The sequence below is a fragment of the Grus americana genome, chromosome Z (assembly GCF_028858705.1).
Source record: "Grus americana isolate bGruAme1 chromosome Z, bGruAme1.mat, whole genome shotgun sequence".
Classification (NCBI taxonomy): Eukaryota; Metazoa; Chordata; class Aves; order Gruiformes; family Gruidae; genus Grus; species Grus americana.
The window spans coordinates 39214518-39235922 of NC_072891.1; the positions used below are offsets into that span (position 1 = coordinate 39214518).

At 40.2% G+C, this 21405-nt stretch overlaps 1 protein-coding gene across 3 annotated transcripts in view; it reads right to left on the reverse strand.

Moving 5' to 3' along the window:
- Positions 1 to 21405, reverse strand: part of PCSK5 (proprotein convertase subtilisin/kexin type 5) — a 255951-nt gene that overhangs the window by 25108 nt on the left and 209438 nt on the right. For all 3 annotated transcript variants that reach the window (XM_054810046.1, XM_054810045.1, XM_054810047.1), the window contains 2 exons: positions 2210 to 2252; positions 1201 to 1343 (listed from right to left, as the gene is read on the reverse strand). In XM_054810046.1, coding sequence (XP_054666021.1) covers positions 1201 to 1343; positions 2210 to 2252 — 186 coding nt within the window. The remainder of the gene's footprint in view (positions 1 to 1200; positions 1344 to 2209; positions 2253 to 21405) is intronic.

Consider the following 21405-nt stretch of genomic DNA (forward strand, 5'->3'; position numbering starts at 1 on the left):
GATCTCTGTCAATCCTGAAAAAGAGGTACCTCACCTATAGCATCTCTCTGTCTCCAGCAAGAAGCAGTTTAAGAAAAAAAAGTATATAAGAATCCATGAAACTTTTTGTAGCTATATAAACTCTATTTGTTTAGCATGAAACCTAAATTCAGCTCAGTTGCTTATGCAAACCTCACAAACGTCAAACCAATCTGCACTTAAGCTTATACGTCGATGAGTTTTCATCCATATCCTAAATCCTGGCACATACAAATCTTATGAAAGTCCAAATCTGGATAAAAATCTTATGGTTGAGTTCCAATTATTATACTGGCCCAATATAAAATCTAAGTCCAGAATTCCTTAAGATTGTTAGATATGTGCAATTTTTGAGGATTGGATGAATCTCTTGTTTCTGGTGAATATAAATATAAACTCAGGTAAATCTGATTTAATTTAAGGGTTGGCATACTGCAGCAAAGCACCTAGAAGTTATTACACTGATAGTTTTTGAGCTTGCTCCAATTTCAGTTAAAAAAAAAAAAAAGGAGACCATCAGATCACTTCAGGTTGTGACCACAGAGTTTTTCATGAATGTGATGCTTTTGTACTCCACTACTGGGCAGCCTCAGCGAGCAATGCAGAGGAATACCATAACCTCAAGATTTCCTGTGATTCATGTTTGGCACCATGTCTGAACAAGACCTGCCTATGGCTTTGTAATAAAGCTAACATATTTCTAGTCCTGTGTGAATCTGACATAGAATTTAGTGGTTTTAACTGAGCTCGTTTCAGAGTGTTTAAGACTCGTTACTTTATGTGGATCTGAAAGTCAAAGTAAAACTAGACTTGCAAATAGTAAGGAAAAGTTTCCATGTCTTTCTGTAAGTTAAAAAACCCTCCTTTCCCAAAGTCTGAAACAAATACAATATTTTTTGTATTTACCCAAAAGAGTGGAAATGCATTAAAAACAAAACTAGAAAAAAAATGGTAATATGTAGTCAAATACATGAAGCCTTTGAACCAAATAGCACCATTGGCTAACGTAACCACCTTACATTAATGCAAAGGACCCAATTCTGCAAAGTGCTAACTGCCCTCAGCTTCTACTGTCTGCCATAGAAGAGTTTTGTGAATTTCAGAGGTTAGGTCCAGACTCTTTCACTAAAGTAAAAGTCTGAAATACTTTTGTATGTATGCCATACTTGGTACTTTGCTTACCTGAGAGGTAAAAGCCTTCCTTACATGAGTCACACTTGTCCTTGTCACAGCTATCACAGTTGCTAGGACACTCTCTACACTGCAGAGAACTTTCATCTGTGTAGGTATTTTCTGGGCAGTATTTATAGCAATGCTGCTTATACCTGTAAGATAAAATAGACTATCATTAGTAAGTTTCTTTTCAGGTCATTGAGTTTGTTTTCTATATATTTCTAGGTATAGTAATGGTAAAGCTCTATTCTCATCCTAATGAATGGAAATTATTCCTGTAATGAAGGATTCAAAATGTGTTTGTGGTTATGTTACTTATTCAACTGGCAAACATTAACAAGTCATGTTTTCTAAACTCAGGGTTCTTAAGTATAACTAATTTGATTTTCTTTTTTCAATGTAGGCACAAAACCAAATGCATGCTTAATTAGAAATTACTATATTGTAGTTGTAAAGAGCTGATTGCTTGTAAAAATATATAATCCAATGCCATTGTTTATAGCTAGATTGAATAGACTTTTAATCAACATTTTCTTTTGTCATGGTAATTTTTACAGAGATCTCTTAATTGTCTCTTTGAAAAGCAGTACAGTTCTTCTTTCCCCCCTGTTTAAGTTAAACCTTTCAATTAATCTATATATTTTTTCCTTTGCTTAACTTCCTTACATTTTTAAGTGTGCCTGCTGAACTGCAAATACCAGAACTGGACACAATATACTAGACCATACTAGTTCCAAATCCAGAGGCATTGTTTAACTTTTAGACCCTTTCTGTTCCGTATTCCTCTCTTCATATATGCAAAGTTCACATCAGTCCATAAGTTTTAAAAGGCCTTGATAGTGAGCGATTGGTTAGTTTTTCAGCCAGTTTCCCAAGCCTTTTTCCAAAGTTACTGTTCTCAGGTAGGCAATACTTAAAAGGGTATGGGATTACACACAGAGCACAGATCTATGTAGCAAAGCACACATTTTTGCTTTAAAAAACTGTATGGCATGAAGAGCTATACAGCTATACTTACATATAATAGTTCTGAATGCATGTTATACAGACTCTTGGGTCATCTGAAATTGAAAATATGCAGTTACATAAATATTATTTGGAGTTAAAACCAGAATGCTAAAAAGAATTGTTGCTATACCATTTTTATGTTCATATTTCTTACATAAAAACACTACAGCCATAACTAGAACATTATTATCTCTGAATCTCTGCTTACATTTTTTTGGAGATAAACTATTCCACAATCAGGTCCTAGCCTGTATTTTTGCAGTGACTTGCGACTTTTGAGTCCTCAGCATAAGGTACCTAAGAAGGTGCTGAGTGCTTAGGAAGTGCTGTTCTGAAAAGCAGAACCTTCCTAGGAGCTCAGGTTGGGCAGAATGAACTCTTAAAAGGACACTCTAATTTACCCAAATATGTAGTTTTATTCTATTTCTTGATTTGTTGCAGAAATAAGTTAAAGCATTTGGAACCTCTAAAAGCAAACTTTTCAAAACCATGTAAGTAACCAGTCTAATCTTAAATATCCTGAGCTAGACAAACACCTTTCTATATTAGGGGGGGGGGGGGGGGGGCTGGGCAAGGCTTTTGGGTAAACTTTCTCATCAGAAAATTAATTTTTGCATTCAAAATTCTTTTTGAATAAACAGAAAAAGTGTTATACAACTTCTTAAAATTATTACGATGATGGATATGGCTTTATGCTCACACAAAGTGAAGAATATTTTCTATAACCTTCCATTATCTTCTATTAGTTTTCTGTTTCTTTTACCTTACTCAAATATCCCCAAGGGAGCAGAATGGAAGGAAACAGAACAACCTGAGTGAATGTATTTATAAAGTGTTCTACTATGAAATGCCTATAAATTATTTTTGATATTAATAGTACTCATAAGGCAGAATTTTCACTGAGTCTGTTTGAACTGTGTCTACAATAAATCACACTTTACACATGCAAACTTATTAGGCAACATGCACTTGGTTTTGCAAGTAGTTCTAGCAATTTATTTATGAGGTGTAAAGTTTTACCCAGAAATGTTGCAGATCTGTGAAAATATTCTCTTTACTGTTTAGAGCACAAACAGAAAGAGCAATCACCTGATCTAATGTTCTTTGCATTAGATTTTATGTTAAGACAGGAAATACTCTTAAAATACAAAAATATTTTCTATGAAGTCTTCCTTTACTTCTAGATAAAAGACATTGGGTTTGTCCAGAGCTTCTTTTTGAATGATTCCTGAAACACTAATATTGTGTCTGAATAAAGACGCTTCCTGAGACACATTTTGCCAAATTTATTTGTGTGGGGTTTTTTTTCCTTACAGTATTTATAGAGCATTGTTAGCAGCCAGGTTGTTATGATGATAAATAAGTGTATTTATATCTTTTGAATATTATTATGGCATTGGTACATACAGTCCTTATGTTTTGTTGATGGAAAGAATAGAGTACGCATCAAAGAGACATTGTTAAAATTGCTGGGGTTGCTTAAGGGTTTAGTAACTAACTCTCCATGTACTTTCTGGCTTTTATGAAGAAAGGACTCTTTCCTCTCTTGCCTGTGGGAGGTTCTGATGACATTTTTCTTTACTAACTGCCCTCTCAGTTTTGCCTGTATTGATGACTCTCTATATAGCTCAATTTGAGACAGATCTCAGCAGTAATTGCAAACAAAGACACAATGTCTGGTTGTCCTCTGGAAAGAGATTAGAAAAATTAAGTATTAAGTAAGTGACCATTAAGTAAAGACTATGTATTTTGAGTTGGTTTAGGATCCAAGGGAAAGTATCTAGGAATGAATGGGTAAAAATTGTTTGTTTGTTGTGGATTAGAATACATATTGTAGAGAGGGCAAAAAAGTGTATTACAACTAGCACTTGCATTCTGCTGTTTACACAAAGTTTACACAGAAGCAGTAATAGTAAATACCTTATTAGAAGGCCATGAATTTCATAGGAATAGATGGTTTGCTGTATTTCGTTTGGGAATGCATTGAGTCTTTCTTCAAACCTAAGATTTTGGAGGTGGGGGGATAATTTCTTGACAATTTTGCAGAATGAAAACATTCAGTCATTGGGCTAGTGTGGCCTAAGTTCATTTGCCAATTTGTTTACTATCTTATGTTATTTATCAACCCTTACAGAACCATTGTTCTTTCTCTTAAAGACATACACACTAAATAGAAGCTCTTCCACCTTCTATACTTAGTCATAGTTTCTGAATTTAAACTGTGGAGAGATAATGAACTCAGTTTAGAAAGGAATGCAAAGGGGGCAACCATCTGATAGCAGGCAGAGAGAATACTAAATATGCAACTATTCCTGCAATAGTGAATTTGATATTTAATACATGCTGTGTTTCCAAAATCCTGGAAATTAATTTTAAGAATGAACTAAGTCTAGGGAATTTTATGGATATACATATGCAGTTCTTCAACAGTGGTTCCTTTAAAATCTGCCACAATCAATTCTTGGACTAGCAGTGGCAAACATCCTATGTTCACTGAGACCTTCACTTGCCCATAAAATAATGAGATCTCTGTGGCACAAAGTGGGTTGGTAGGTATGTCATGCTCCAGAAGACCTGTTTTCCTGAGAATTGATAATCTATATTTTACAGTTTCCATTTGCATTGATTTCCACTATGTTGAGCATGTGCCACTCTTTTGAAGACAGAAATGAAAGTGATCTTGATAGCACTGGAAACAGGATTCAACCAATTTTAAAATATAAGGCCTCAGACACAAACAAGTCCTCTTGTGACTTTCTGGTTTTATTGCAGTTTTCTTAGATAAGTAAAGATCATCTAGAGTTCATAGAAAAAGTCATTTGGTTTCTCTCCTTGTCTGTAATAAACTGATACTCCTGTTCCCTCCTCCACCCGCCACCCTTCTCAAATACAATACTTTTGGAGTGCAGCTATGTTATAATACAGAAAAGGTACGTGCAAATATTAAATATTGGTCAAAGGCCAAACATTCATGCATTCTGTTGGAACTCTCTGATTTGACATGAATTAGTGTTTTTTTCTACTCTGGGAGGGAAGTATGGGAATTAGCATTACAAGCAGAGCATTGTTGTGCTGGAAGGGTATTTTTGTTCAGATATGTAGAGGAACACTGTAAGTGATTTTTTTTTTTTTGGTAGTATTACTGTAAAGGCTTAATGAAATATTTAGTACATAAGTTCATTCATATTAAAAACGAGCTCCAGAGCGTTTTGGAAATACTTGTCACTGTTTCACTATGTTTGAGTGTTCATGGTATTTAGACAGATCCCAATTCTGGAAACTTTACATGGCTAGCCCACTGTACTTTTGAGTAGCACTCAAAATATCCCGTCTAATTAGACCCAGATCTTGCAATGACTCCTATGCATTCTTGACTTTATCTACTGTATACAATAAAGCTGGGAGTTGAAGTTAAGTGCAAGGGTACATTCTGCAGGATTTGTATTTAGACTGTAACTTAATTTAGCTTCCTGTTTTGTTTATAATTTTTTTTTTAAATTAAATTTCTTGACCTATTTATTGGCTCAGAATGTGCTGAATACACTCAACCTTTTTTGCATTCAGGAGAAGTTCAGGATATTTACTGCCTGGGACTTAATGCCTGGTTTACCTTTCTTTTCCAGTTTAATTAAATGTAATGACTGAAAATGATTTTATATTACATTGCAGTTTTACTTTAAGGGCCAGCCTGCAGTAATTGTTTAATTTCAACAGTTACTGCTAGATTTTATTTGCCTTTTACATTTCCCTGAACAATAATTTACAATAATCTAAAAAAAGTACTATAAATTGTAATATATCACCAACAAGAGTAATCATATATTTTAACTACATTAGACCATTTTTTCTTTAGTTTTTATGGTATCCCAATTAAAATAACTGAAATGTACAATCCAAACATAATAAGAATTTTGACTAGACATGGACCCAACTGAAACCTCAGCTTTCAGTAAGCCTTAAAAATGAAGGTTTCTGTTGTGGAACCAAGGACTCTGGTTTGGATCTTTGTCATGTGAGAAGGTATTTGTTTGTCTGTGTCTTTTTTTTTTTCTTTTTAATTTTATTTTTTTAATTTTATTTTGTGTGTGTGTCTTTTTTGTCAGTAAATCTGCTTTATCTTCTTTCTTCTCATTTCTGACATTATAATTTATTTTGACAAGTCATATTACCAGGAAGTGGGAGAAAGAAGAGATTGTGAATTTTAACCAAGAAAAAAGCTGGATTCTGTTGTCAGTTAGATTTATATGGTGAAAAAACAGCATCAGTATTTGCTTTGGCCAAAAACTATAATTTTGGTTCAGCCAAGGTATTTAATGAATTAAAAATATATGTATTTTTAAGGCATAAAAGAAAAAAAATACTTTGAATAAACTTAATCTCTTCCAAAAATATACTTTTACTAAAATTACCTCTATTTAGGTTTTGTAAATTTTTTTGTTTAAAATTAAAGCTACCTTTAATTAGCATGAAAATGAGACAAATAAAACAAAAAACTGTTCTGAGCATTATTCTTGCTGTACAGCCGGTTAACTGGAAAGAACCACACAGCTCTAATCTCAATTACCTTACTCTAAAGAAGAATAATGTCACTTGCTGTTATTGCATTTCATTGACAAAATAAAGGGAATGAGGCATATTTTCCTGTTCAAATAAGGATTTTAATATGTTGTAGTTAGAAGTAGAAATGAAGTGCAGATAAAATGAAATGAAACAAAAGATTAGCATTATAATATTCATTGCCTGAAATAGTTCTAGAGTTTGTATAACTGAGGTGAAATGTTGATAAATACATAAATACTTGTGTGCATGTTGATAAAGGCACCAAATTTTGGGAGCAATCATGAAACTTGAAGGAATAGAAAATTTAAAAAAACTGACTTAAAAAAAAAAATTGTGTCAAAATGCTCTAGTCTCTCACCAGACATAGTTGGCCAGTGCTGTAGCAAGATTTACCCTGCACATAAAGCTCCAAAATATATCAACCAGAGAAGTTATTGCTTACAGGGCTACAAAGAAGAATGAAGTGGCTCATTCTTATTCCAAGTAAAATAAAAGGTAAGAGTACTTCAATAGATATGAAATCAGGACATCTGCAGTGCTATCTAACAATTAAGAAAGGGCATTAATTTTATTTGCCTTAGATTTTATTCTATCACTTGGATGTTATGTTATCTTTTGTACTTACTCTATTGGCCATTGTTTCCACCTACCAAAATCTCAATGTGATGATTTCAAGAAGCATGAAAGCTGCATAAACCGCGTAAACTTTCTGTGTGTTGAGGTGCATTTTCTGAAAACACTTATTATGCTGAGATGGTCCCTTATGTTTGAATAGTTTCTTACTGCATAGGTAGTTCCTCTGAGTGAATAGCATTACACAAAGAGTGCTCTCCTACAGGCAAGAATGCAGACTGTGGGCCAGAGGTCCTAAGTTTACACCACAGGCATCAATGCAGGTTTTACCACTAATATGAACAGCTGGATTCCATTGGTCCTCCATTAACAAAACATATTTACGCAGGCAGGTCTCATCTGGGAAACATCTTCTCTATATGGGGAGAATCCAATAATTGCACTGCTGCAGTCAGTAAGTGGTTCGGTAATACAATTCCTTATTTGAAAGATCAAGACCCTGAGCTTTAGGCTGGTATAAACTGGAACCCAGGAAGTTCCATCTCAACATGAGGAAAAACTTCTTCACTGTGAGGGTGACCAAGCACTGGAACACGCTGCCCAGAGAGGTTGTGGAGTCTACTTCTCTGGAGATATTCAAAACCTGTCTGGACGCAATCCTGTGCAACCTGCCCTAGGTGATCCCGCTTTAGCAGGGGGTTGGACTAGATCTCCGCAGGTCCCTTCCAACCCCTGCCATTCTGTGATTATGTGATAAACCCAAAGAACTGAGACAAGTACATAGTGAGGTAGAGTTGCTTGAATTGAGTAGATAGACTAAACTAGACCAGAATAGTTCCAGTTGGAAGAGACCTACAATGATCATCTAGTCCAGCTCCCTAAGCACTCCAAAATTTAAAGCTTGTTACTAAGGGCATTGTCCAAATACCTCTTAAATGCTGACAGTCACGGGGCATCAACCACCTCTCTAGGAAGCCTGTTCCAGGGTTTGACCACCCGCTTGGTAAATAAATGGTTCCTAATGTACAGCTTACACCTCCCCTGGTGCAGCTTTGAGCCATTCCCACACGACCTATCACTGCATCCCAGAGAGAAGAGCTCAGCACCTCCCTCTCCACTTGCCCTGCTGAGGAAGCTGCAGAGAGCAATGAGGTCGCCCCTCACCCTCCCTTTCTTCAAACTAGACAAACCCAGAGTCCTCAGACACTCCTCACAGGCCATGCCTTCTGGCCCTTCCACCAGCTTTGTTGCCCTCCTCCAGATGCATTCAAGGACTTTCACATCCTTCTTAAATTGTGGGACCCAGGGCTGCAGACAGTACTCTGGGTGAGGCTGCATGACGCTGAATACAGGGGGATAACCCCCTCTTGTGACCGGCTGGTTATGCTGTGTTTGATGCACCCCAGGATGGCGTTTGCCCTCTTGGCTGCCAGGGCATACTGCTGACTCCTATTGAGCTTAATGCTGACCAGCACCCCCAGATCCCTTCCTGTAGGGCTGCTCTCCAGACACTCCTCTCCCAGTTTAGATTTGTGTCCAGAGTTACTCCATCCCAGGTGCAGAATCCAGCATTTGCTGGTGACTATAAAACCCCCAAAGTTCTGGTGGAGGCACCAGTCTTGGAGCCAGGTGTTGGTGTCCTGGGCTCGCCTGTTTCTTTCAGTGTCTCCCATTAATGGGAGGATTGAGGGAAACACTACCTGTGTTCCTGAATCCTTCAGCATTCTTCCCAGGATCCTGAAATCTGTTTTTATTGACTTTGGTCTTCTTGTTGAAACATCACTGGTACCCACATGAAAGAGCAGAAATAGGTAATAATTTGAAGGCTGTACTAACCTCATCAGTTTTGTGGTGACATCCCTGATCTGGGCCCCAGGGAGGCAGCAAACATCCCTGAAAAGAGGGTCTGGTCTGCAGATGGTTTAGATTATATTTGTTTTAATATATTTGTTCTTCAGTAATTCCAGCAGAATGATTCAGCAGCTAACATTTCTTTACTGTTTTGATTCATGAAGCTCCTGAACTGCAAACTGTTGAAGGACTAGCAATACATGCTTTGTTTGTCTTTGTAATTTTAGGAGTACATTCATTGTTTGGTCAGTGGCTACTGAGCTAGGTCTGATCCAGTATTTTTCTTCTGTGCTCTTATTTCTGTGGAGAACTCCAAACTAAAATCTGGAACATTCTGTGTTTGCAGAACTCATGGTTCAATCTTATATCTTAAGTTTTTCCAATTACTTGCCCCAAGCCTGGATTCTACTCAGGAAGTAATTTTCTTTCTCAGAGAAAGAAAAATTTCAAAGACAGAATGTTTTCTTTAATGCATACATCTTGTATCTTCCACATACAAGGAAATTCATTTTTACCTATTCTTTAGGAAAGACAACATTCTCTAATGTAATGTTCTGCCTTCACTGAAATGTCAGTACTGAAAAATCAGAGAAGAACAGTTCCAAATCTTGCTGGGCATTGTTTTTGCACAGATTGCATATTCTCACTCCAGAAGCCTGTGGAAACAAGTCCTATTATCTGCAAATCTAAACCCCATTCCTCAGGATTAACCTCTTGAGGAAGATTTACTCTGAGATAAAAAGGGATCCTTATCATAGTTTTCTCTGGTATTTTGAAAGCCCAAGTCTATTCATCATCAGGGAAGGTTTGAAGAAATTAAGTTTTCCTTTGTGTTTCTTAGGTTGCTATGGGAACCAGTTCACTTTTCACTCATTAATCACAAGCACAACTGCCAGAATTGCAATCCGTACCTAGGAGCTTGAGTCTCTTCAAAATGCTGCCCTTTTAGCTATCTCATAGGTTCCTTAAATTTTCTCCAAATACCTTTTCTCTCACTCCCACTGCCTTATAGACTGTATTTCCCCCCCATCTCACTCTGTATAATGGATCTTGTGGGGCATTTGCATGTTATTTATTCTCACTTTCTGCCTTTATAGCCTATGTTTGTACATAGACCTTGTAACCCAGACCAGATTAAATAGTTGGGTTCTGGATGACCTTTGAGAGTTGCTCAGGCTTTACCTTGTTAAAATAAAAAGTCACACTTGGGCCTAAATGCCTATTTTGCAGACTTTTATTCTCAGGGACACTCCTTGGGGTTTCTTGGTGTTTGTCTCTTTTGTAAGATATCTTTGAAAGAGAAAAATGCAGTGGCCATTCTGAACATTCTTCACTCTGCACTCTGAGGAGCACTTTATTCTCAGTGTCAGCCTTTGAAAATAATCCTGGTGCAAAGGTTGGAAAAGACATGTTGTGCTGCTCTCTGCAGAAACCTGGATGGGTCAAAAGGTGATATACACGATATTTTTGGTACATGGAGATGAAGTAATCTCTGGGAAGCCGTGAGAAGTATTCATATCATAACATGTCGTACTTTTGCAAGTTGGGTGAGGCAAATGGAAGTGAATCAGCAAGTAGGTGAGTAAGAACTGGATCAGGAATGTGTGGCTCCATGGGAGGACACTGGCAGAAAGGCAAACAAAAGGCCTGACTTTCACAATCCCTTCTGAGAGGAAGACCTATTCTTCTGTTGATTCCTATGAATTTATCAATGATCCACTTAAGCTCCAGGTGTTGCAAATATACAGCTCCTCAATGAACAAGGTACTCATAATGCTGTGTTTTGTATCTAGTATGAGGAAAATGTTGATAACGCACTAATGTTTTTAGTGAGAGCGCCAATATGTGGGGGAGACACCTTCCTTCACCTTCCCCTTCTTCTCCCAGCTAATTACTGCAGCTGTTCAGAATGTTGAATATCCCTGGGATGTTCAGACCAGCATGTTTCTATTGCTAGGTCTCCTGAATGTAGTTCAGGTCTTGTTTAGGGTAAAACGACTATTGAAGAACACCACCCAGAGATCAACCCCTGCGACAGGCACTGTGGCTACTCCAACTCTTGAGACAGGCACTGCGGCTGCTCAAGCCCCTGCAACAGGTACTGTGGCTATTCAAAATCTGATGACAGGCACCGCAGTTACACAACCCCCGTGAAAAGCACTGTGGCTACTCAGACCCTGGAGATAGGTACTGTGGTGATGCAAACCCCAGCGATAAGCACTGATCTACTCAAACCTTGGTGACGTGCACTGTGGCTACTCAATCCCTGGCGACAAGCACTGCAGCTGAACCAGAGAACCAACCTATACAGGTATCAGTTGCCTCTTTGTACAAGAAGAAATGGACACAAAAGTCAACTTGTTTAGTAAAGGATGACAAAACAGTTCCATCACAACAACAGCAGGAAGAGACAGAAGCAGAGGTAATCACCCGATCCCTATCCCTAAGTGAGCTGAGACATATGTGAAGAGATTTCAGTCATCGATTAGGTGAGCAACCTGTCACATGGCTGCTCCGGTGCTGGGATAACGGGGCCAGTAGCCTGGAATTAAAGGGTAGGAGCTGGGATCCCTGTCCAGGGAAGGGGTCATTGACAAGGCGATTGGAAAACGGACACAAGCCTTCAGCCTCTGGAGGCAACTCTTGTTAGGCATGAGGGAAAGGTATTCCTTCAAAGAAGATGTTATATGTCACCCAGGCGAGTGGACCACCATGGAGAGAGGTATCCAGTACTTGAGGGAACTAGCCACGCGGGAGATGGTTTATTATGACCCGGACAACGTGCAGTTACCCGCAGATCCAGATGAAGTCCAATGTACCCGACCCATGTGGTGGAGGTTTGTACAGAGTGCAACACTGTCATGTGCCAAATCATTGGCAGTACTGGTCTGGAAAGATGAACGGGCACCAACGGTGAATGAAGTGGCTGGCCAATTTCAGCAATACAAAGAAAATCTCTTTTCCTCCCTGTGGGCCTGTGTCTCGGCAATGGAAAAACTGTCCAAAAAATCCAAAAAACTGTTTGAGTTATTGTCTCAGGAGGTCCAGCAACTCAAAGAGGATATGTCCAATGCCCCACTTGTATGGACCAGTATCTCAGCCATTAGGAGCAGGTGTTCTTCTGCTCAAGAGAGAGGCCATAGAGGGTACATACTAAGAGGTACCCTGTGGTTTGACCTGCATGACCACGGAGGGGACGTGAGGAAGTGCAATTGAAAATCTACCTTGACCCTAGAGGCACGGGTACGTGAATTGCAAGGAAAAACAATCTCAAATGGGGATTCTTCCAGGAAATTTGCTGCTGCAGTCTCCAGTGGGCAGTTCCCTAGTCAGAGTAGGAGGGCTGATCTTGCTTCTGATCTTATGGGAGGAGCTACTGATTTGTATTTACAAGAAGTGAGTAACAAGAATGGGATTGGAACCCACATGCACCGCATGAATCCATGTGTTGGTAATGAATGCTATGACCAAGACTAGAGAGGCCCTGCCTCCAGCCAGGTGGAAGAAAGGGACAACCAGGTGTGTGGATCAAATGGCCTGGCACGTCAGACCCCCAGGAGTATAAGGCTCTATTGGACACCGGTGCACAGTGTACCCTAATGCCATCAAGCCGTGAAGGGGCAGAACCCATCTGTATTTCTGGAGTGACAGGGAGATCCCCACAGCTGACTGTAGTGGAAGCTGAAGTGAGTCTAACTGGGAATGAGTGGCAAAAGCACCCCATTGTGCCTGGCCCAGAGGCCACATGCATCTTCGGCATAGACTGCCTCAGGAGAGGGTATTTCAAGGACCCAAAAGGGTACCGGTGGGCTTTTGGAAACAGAGGAAATCAAACAGCTGTCTACCTTGCCTGGTCTCTCGGATGAGTGTTCTGTTGTGGGGTTGCTGAGGGTCGAAGAACAGGTACCAGTCGCTACCACAATGGTGCACCGGCGGCAATATCACACCAACCAAGATTCTCTTACTCCCATCCATAAGCTGATTTGTTGACTGGAGAGCCAAGGAGTGATCAGCAGAACCTGCTCACCCTTTAACAGCCCCCATATGGCGAGTGTAAAAGTCTAATGAAGAGTGGAGACTGACAGTAGACTACTGTGGCCTGAAAGAAGTCATGCTGCCGCCGATGAATGCTACAATGCTGGACATGCTAGAACTTGACTATGAACTGGAGTCAAAGGCAGCCACGTGGTACGCCACTACTGATATCGCAAATGCATTTTTCTCAATCCCTTTGGTGGCAGAGTGCAGGCCACAGTTTGTTTTCACTTGAAGAGGCACCCAGTACACCTGGAAGCACTGCCCCAGGGGTGGAAACAGCCCCACCATGTGCCATGGGCTGATCCAGACTGCACTGGAACAGGGTGAGGCTCCAGAACACCTACAATACGTTGATGACATCATCACATGGGGCAACACAGCAGCAGAGGTTTCTGAGAGCCGGAAGAAAATAGTCCAAATCCTTCTGAAAGCCAGTTTTGCCATAAAACAAAGTAAAGTCAAGGGACCTGTACAGGAGACCCAGTTTTTAGGAATAAAATGGCGTGATGGGCATCGTCAGATCCCAATGAATGTGATCAACATAACAGCATCCGTGTCTCCACCAACTAGCAAAAAGGAAACAAGCTTTCTTAGGCATTGTGGGCTTTTGGAGGATGCACATTCCAAATTACAGTCTGATTGTAAGCCTTATCAGGTGACCCAGAAGAAGAACGATATTAAACGGGGCCCTGAACAACAACGAGCCTTTGAACAACTTAAACAGGAACTGGTTCATGCAGTAGCCCTTGGGGCAGTCCGGGCAGGACCAGATGTTAAAAATGTGCTCTATACAGCAGTTGGGGAGAATGGCCCTACCTGGAGTCTCTGGCAGAAAGGACCAGGGGAGACTTGAGGTTGACCCCTGGGGTTTTGGAGTTGGGGATACAGAGGATCCAAGGTCTGCTACACTCCAACTGAAAAAGAGATATTGGCAGCCTATGAAGGGGTTTGAGCTGCTTTGGAGGTGGTTGGTACTGAAGCACAGCCCCTCCTGGCACTCTGACTGCTGGTGCTGGGCTGGATATTCAAAGGGAGGGTCCCTGTTACACCCCATGCAACTGATGCTACGTGGAGTAAGCAGGTTGCAGTGATTACACAATGGTCTCAAATAGGAAACCGCAGTTGCCCAGGAATTCTGGAACTGATCACAGACTGGCCAGAAGGCACAGACTTCAGAATATTGCCTGAGGAGGAGGTAATGAATGCTGAATTGGCCCCACCATATAATAAACTGCCAGAAAATGGGAAGCAATATGCCCTGTTCACTGATGGGTCCTGTCACATTGTGGGAAAGCACTGAAGGGAGAAGGCTGCTGTATGGAGTCCTACACAATGAGTTGCTGAAGCTGCTGAAGAAGAAAGTATATCAAGTCAGTTTGCAGAGGTGAAAGCCATCCAACTAGCTTTAGACATTGCTGAACAAGAGAAGTTGCCGGTGCTCTGTGTCTATACTGACTCATGGATGGTGGCCAATGCCCAGTGGGGGTGGTTACAGCAATGGAGGCAGAGCAACTGGCAGCACAGAGGCAAACCCATCTGGGCTGCCCCATTGTGGCAAGATATTTCTGCCTGGCTAGAGAAACTAATTGTAAAAGTATGTCACACAGATGCCCATGTACCCAAGAGTTGGGCCACTGAGAAACATCAAAACAACCAGCAAGTGGATCAGGCTGATGAGATTGAAGTGGTTCAGGTAACCAAGTGTGCTAGCAACATGAAGGTGAATTATTTATAGCTTGGTGAGCGTGGATCATGCTAGATACATCAGCTATGAGCTTTGGATGCAGGATACAGCATCCAACATCACACACTATCTCTCCTGCCCTGAGAGACTGTTATGACAGATGGAGCCCAAAAGTCACAGACTAAAAGAACTCATCTGGCGTTTTAGAGGGATGGCCCATAGAGTAAGGGAATGATATCTATCTGTGTGTATGTATCACAAGACAAGAAAAGTGATGGTGAATAATTGGCATGTATTGGGAAGTAGAGGACCTAGGCATGACATAGATGATGTGGAATAAGGGGTGGATAGTGTCCTGGTTTCAGCCAGAATAGATTATTTTCTTTCTAGTAGCTGGTACAGTGTTGTGTTTTGGATTTAGTATGAGAATAATATCAATAACACACTGATGGTTTTAGTTTTTGTTAGGCAGTTGTAGTGTCTATGCTAAGCCAAGGACTTTTCAGCTTCCTATGCCCTGCCAGGTGCACAAGAAGCTGGGAGAGCACAGCCAGGACCCAGAATGGCCAAAGGGACATTCCCTACCATATGACATCATGCTCCCTATACAACTGAGGAAGCTAGCCAGGAGGCAGATTCGCTGCTGTATTGTGTTTACGTGGCAAGGTTTTGGTAGTTGGGGAGCTACAGAGGTGGCTTCTGTGAGAAGCTGCTGGAAGTTTCCCCTATGTGTGACAGGACCAATGCCAGCCAGCTCTGAGACAGACCCGCTGCTGGACCCGCTGCTGGCCAAGGCTGAGTGAATCAGCAACAGTTGTAGCACCTCTGGGATAACATAGTTAAGAAAGGTGGAAAAAAAGGAGCAGCAGCTTTTGCAGCCAGAGAGAGGAGTGAGAAGATGTAAGAAACTTTGCAGACACCCAGGTCGGTGAAGAAGGAGGGGTAGGAGGTGCTCCAGGCGCTGGAGCAGAGATTCCCCTGCAGCCCGTGGAGAAGACAATGGTGAAGTAGGCTGTCCCCCTGCAGCTTATGGAGGATGATGGTGGAGCAGAAATTCCACCTGCAGCCTCTGGAGGACCCCACGCTGGAGCAGGTGGAGACACCTGAAGGAGGCTGTGACCCCATGCAAAACCCACTCTGGAGCAAGCTCCTGGCAGGACCTGTGGATCCATGGAGAGAGGACCCCACACCAGAGCAGTTTTTCTGGCAGGACTTGTGACCCCGTGGGGGACCCACACTGGAGCAGTCTGCTCCTGAAGGTCTGAGACCTGTGGAAGAGACCCACGCTGGAGCAGTTTGTGAAGAACTGCAGCCCGGGGGAAGGACTCATGTTGGAGAAGTTTGTGGAAGACTGTCTCCTGTGGGAGGGACCCCACACTGGAGCAGGGGAAGAGTGTGAGGAGTCCTCCCCCTGAGGAGGAAGGAGTGGCAGAGACAACGTATGATGAACTGACCACAACCCCCATTCCCTGCCCCCTGCCTGCTGTGGGGAGGAGGGAGAGAAATGGGGAGTGAAGTTGAGCCCAGCAAGAAGGGAGGGGTGGGGGGAGGTGTTTTAAGATTTGTTTTTATTTCTCATTGCTCTGCTCTGTTTTGCTTGATAATAAATTGGATTAATTTTTTCTAAGTTGAATCTGTTTTGCCTGTGATGGTGATCAGTGAACGATCTCTCCCTGCACTTATCTAGACCCACGAACCTCTCGTTATATTTTCTTTCCCCTGTCCAGTTGAGAAGGGGGAGTGATAGAATGGCTTTGGGGGGCACCTGATCTCCAGCCAGGGTCAACCCACCACAGGTGCTCAGAAAGAGATGGGGCTTTGGGTTGTTTTTTTTTCCTTCTGCATGTGGCGAGCAATTGCAGTTGTGCACCAGTTGTTTTTTTTATATATATGTGTGTATATATACATGTGTGTGTATATATATATTTATTACTATTATTACCACTACTAGTACTATTATTATTCTCTTCCTTTGTTATTCTGTTAAACTGTCTTTATCTCAATCCACAAGCTTTTTTTCCATTCTCCTCCCCATCCCCTTAAGACACAAGTGTTGTGAAGAGCATCAAAATCAGGGGAGGGATGAGCGAGGAGCTGTGTGGTGCTTAGTTACCCGCTGGGGTTAAACCACGACAGCAAGTCAGTAGGTATTACAAATCAGAGAAGTTTGTCACTTACCACTGTCATAAGTACTCATATTTTTGTCTGTTTATTATGCAGGTGCAAAAGGGCAAATGCTAATTGTATTATTAGAAAGAGAGTGAGAGCTGAAAGTGTTTGAGAAAACACTTTGGTCCATGTATTGTATTTTAGACGTATCAAATAAGAGCCAGGATTGTTATGTTCTTGCATTGTATTGACTCTGAAATTCTCTTGGAATAATTAACTTTAAGTGGCTCAAATTCTGCAGTTTTACCTTATTTTTTATCTCTTGCCCTGAGTGTCAGCTTATAGCTGACTGCTTTATAAAAAAATTAAGTTTGACTCTGAAGAAAGTTTCTGAAACTCATTACAGTTTTAAGAGTCTGGAGAAAGTATGACTGGTACTCTGAAGTGATCTAAATCTGTGAGTAAGTGAAATTACATTGAGAGGTGGAAGGTGGATGCTGCAAAGAACATTCCCCTCCTTAATGACATTGCTTCAGCAGAACTTTTTCTTACAAAAGCTGCCTTTGTTGAGGAAAATCAATTTAATTTTGTAGACTTCATGGTGTTTTCTGGTGCCCACCAGAAGACAAGTCATTAAAATTTAATCATGGCCTGATGGTCAGAAGTGACGAATACCTGCAGTTCCCATGGATCTATTTGCATCAGAGGAAGCAAAATCTCATTGCTGCTCTACAAAGTAGGCCCAGAGTGTACAAAATTGGGTCATCAGACCTAAGGTACCAAAGTCATAAAGATGATCTTGGAACTGTGCACTTGAAATTTATTCAGCACACTTTCTTACACACTTTGTCCAATTTTGTGTTTGTGTGCACAGCAGTAGGAATGTAGTTGAAGCCTGTAAGAATTTATGATAAAACATACATATTGAAGTCACTCTTAAGACTTGACTTGACTTGTCTTTGGCTCTCACCTCAATTTTCAATGCCTTTGAGTCTGCCTTTCAGATTTCATGGGATGCCATGCACTTGGGCATGCCAATTGGGCTAATATAGCAGCAAGCAGAGTCCGATGCATTTGAGAGCATGTGGGCAGAAGAAGGTAGGGAGGTGAACCCTGTTGTGCATAGCCCTTGTTTTGACACTGTGTACACAAAGGCATAGATCCTTTTGGAATTAGTGTTGTCTAAGGCAACTTCCATATTACATATCCCAGGACTGGACAGTGTCTGCAGGCAGAATAGTGGCTGTGAGCATTAAAGATTCTTTATGTCCTTAAAATATGAGCAGCCTCTGAATTAATGAAATGAATCAGAAAGAAAAGTATTGCCTGAATTTACAAGAAAGCATCATCTGTATTTAAACTACAAAGACTTATCTGTCCTTGATTAAGTCTCTCTGACAGTTCCTATTTTTGCTCTTAGACCTTCGATGTACATACAGTAAAGATATATTGCCATACTGGAGCCCTAAAACAAAACTGGGTCCAAACTTCGAGGAAAATAGACATTCTTCATTCCCTGAGGATCCCAAAAATATTACAAACACTGTCAATCTTCCACCGCAGTATCCTCATGCCTGGTGAACAATAACCTGCAGTGTTTCTTACTGGGTGGGTTTTACATTCTTCTCTGAAATGTCTGCTGTGGGATGTAAAGTATCAAACCGATATAAAAGTAGGATACCTGTGTCTTAATCTGTCTGTAGGGTGACTACTGATCAAGAAGAGAGATTTCCCGCACAGTCTGCCTCCATTGCTTGCTCTGTTCTGCTAGCACCTGGCATCATGCCAAAAGAGAGTAAATCTTACTCATTTTCTTGCCTACACAAATCAGGACAACAGTGTCCGAGGCTGCAGGCAGTGGTTTAAGCTATTCTTTTGTGTCCTGTGAAAAAAATTTTTAGCCAAAAATTTCTTGTCCTTCAGGATAGTAGGAAATCAGGCAGTTCAGTTATCTTAATTAGCATATATATCCCTCCTTAAAACGAGATCTGTTTCTACAAAAAAAGAAAAATATCAATTAACCTCTGTAATTTGTAGACAGTAAGAGAATGATTTGCATTTCATTGCTCCCAGCTTAAAATGTAATGTCACTGTGGTCTGATAGTCCTTTTTTAAAATCATACAGCTTCTATAAGTGACCCTGTACTCAGTATAAACTGAAAAAGTTAATTATTTCAATCTCTTACAGTTTATATCAAAAGATCTCAAAGCACATCAGAAAGAGCAGGTGCCTGATGACTTTTTGTGAGATAATGATCTTGAGTCTTTTGCAGATCCATAAGTATGCATGAAATATATTTGCATTTGTATACGAATAACTGCTTCTCAGTATGTGAACTATATAATTTTGATTCCAATTGCTATGATTACTACATTTTGCTTTTTTTTTAATAGAGCATTCCCCAGAGCTTTCCGCTGCACTTCTAGTAGAAAAGTTCAAAGCATTGGAATGCTTTTCCTACTCCTGCTTCACAGTTCTTACTCAGATTAAGTTTCTCAGTGGTACTGAAAGGAAGATGAGTTAAAGGAAGGCTGCAAAATCATGTGGCTTTTGCTTAATTTTAAAGAGTCTGTAGAAAAACCATAAAGATGTGAAACAATGTATCACATTCCATATTTTCTCACCTTGAAATGTTACTATTCTAAGTTATTTTTATAGCAGTGTAATTTCTTTACAGATTTCAAAATAATCCATTTCTTCTGACAGGCAGTTCAGCTGGGCCGTTGCGGTTTTTTTTTTACAGAAGTCTCTAATTATATCAGTAATATGATAAGACATGAGAAAACCTATTACTCTGCTCATCTTATCTATGAATTAAGTTATTGATATGCCAGAAAACGCGTTGAATATTAAAAGCAGAAACATAAGCAAACAGCATGTCTACCTGATTCATTTTAAGTTTGAAGTTTACAGGTCATGCTTTATTTCAGGAACACGTGGTAATTTGCAAAAGCCGCTTGGGATCTTGCTTTTAGCCCACTGTTGTGCTTCTGTTCCAAATAGAGCTAATATTAAACCAATCTCTTTGACTCTCAATAATATATGTATCGTAACTGCCAAAGAGTTTCCTTAATAGTACGCCCCTTACCAAACTCTGGCATCTTAATAATTTCGACTTTACTCAGCAGCGAAAGTTAATTCAGTCTTTGTTTTACCTGCATCCATTCTGTTGATCTTTGAAGCTTTTCAAAAGCCTGTTTTAAATCAGAACTTTGAGTGCAAGAACCTGAGAGTAAATATGTAGTGAATATTATGGATGATTAAAATTCAGGAGATGAGTGATCTTCTTTGGACAAAGGTAAATGATTACAGCCCCTTTTTCTGTATGCCAGCTCCCCATGAAGAGTCTTGCAGTCTCCTTATGCAGGCTTATTAAGCTTACATACAAAGAAAATCAGTCTCTGAGGTACCTGCGATGACTATTTTTAAGAGAAGCTGCTCTTCATAGTGCATTTCACCCTAATTCAAAGCAAGGATTGGTACTAAACTGTTGCAGAAGGGATATAAAGACTTTTAAGTCACAAGTGTTGTGAAAAGCATCGAAAGTATTACCATAGGAAAGTAACATCTGGTAGCAGTAATAAAGATTGATATTGAAACAGATTCTCTCCCTAAACTTCTTTTCTTCTTTTTTTCTCCCCACAACCAAGCAGACAGCTGACATGAATCTGGATACCACACCATACAAAAAAAAGACCACAGTGTAGTTGGAATCATGTTAAATCTTGGTCCCTTCAGCTCTTCATTCAGCAGTATTGAAAGCTACAGGTGTCGTCACAGAGGAAAGCATTAGACTTGACTGCATTCATGCAGAACAGCTGGTGACCAGAGTCACAGGGAGTTTTATGGTATGACATACTAGATTGGATGACTGGTAGAAAGAAGAAAGTAATATGTGATGAAAATCCTTAAATAAGGTTGGTGCGTATGAACATTCATGATAATCTTATTACCCAGGGAAAAATGTTGTTGACACAAAAGCATAAAGAACATCAAAGCAGTTGTGACCAGTGGTGGGAATTAATTTCTGGTTTGGGGGTTTTTTTTGTTTATTTGTTGTTTTGTTTTTTTTTTTTTTCCTGATTGAGTGCTTTCACAGTTTTCTTTCCTGCTATTCGCCCTCCTCTGTATAGCAACATTCAGTCTCTTGGTACTGACTGTAGTGCCTGTTACATCACACCACAAAACGCATTATGGAGCAAGTGGGAGAAACCAGTGGGGCCAGTATGAACTCCTCTGTCTGTGGAAATCTGTCTGAATTCAGGGAGGGGATGGATAGTCCTGGTAGTCTCTAAGTTTAGCATTTTCAAAAATGGATTTTGGAAATATAACAAGCCTAATTTGTTCTATGTCTATTTCCTTAAAGAAAAAGCACAGACTAATTATCTAT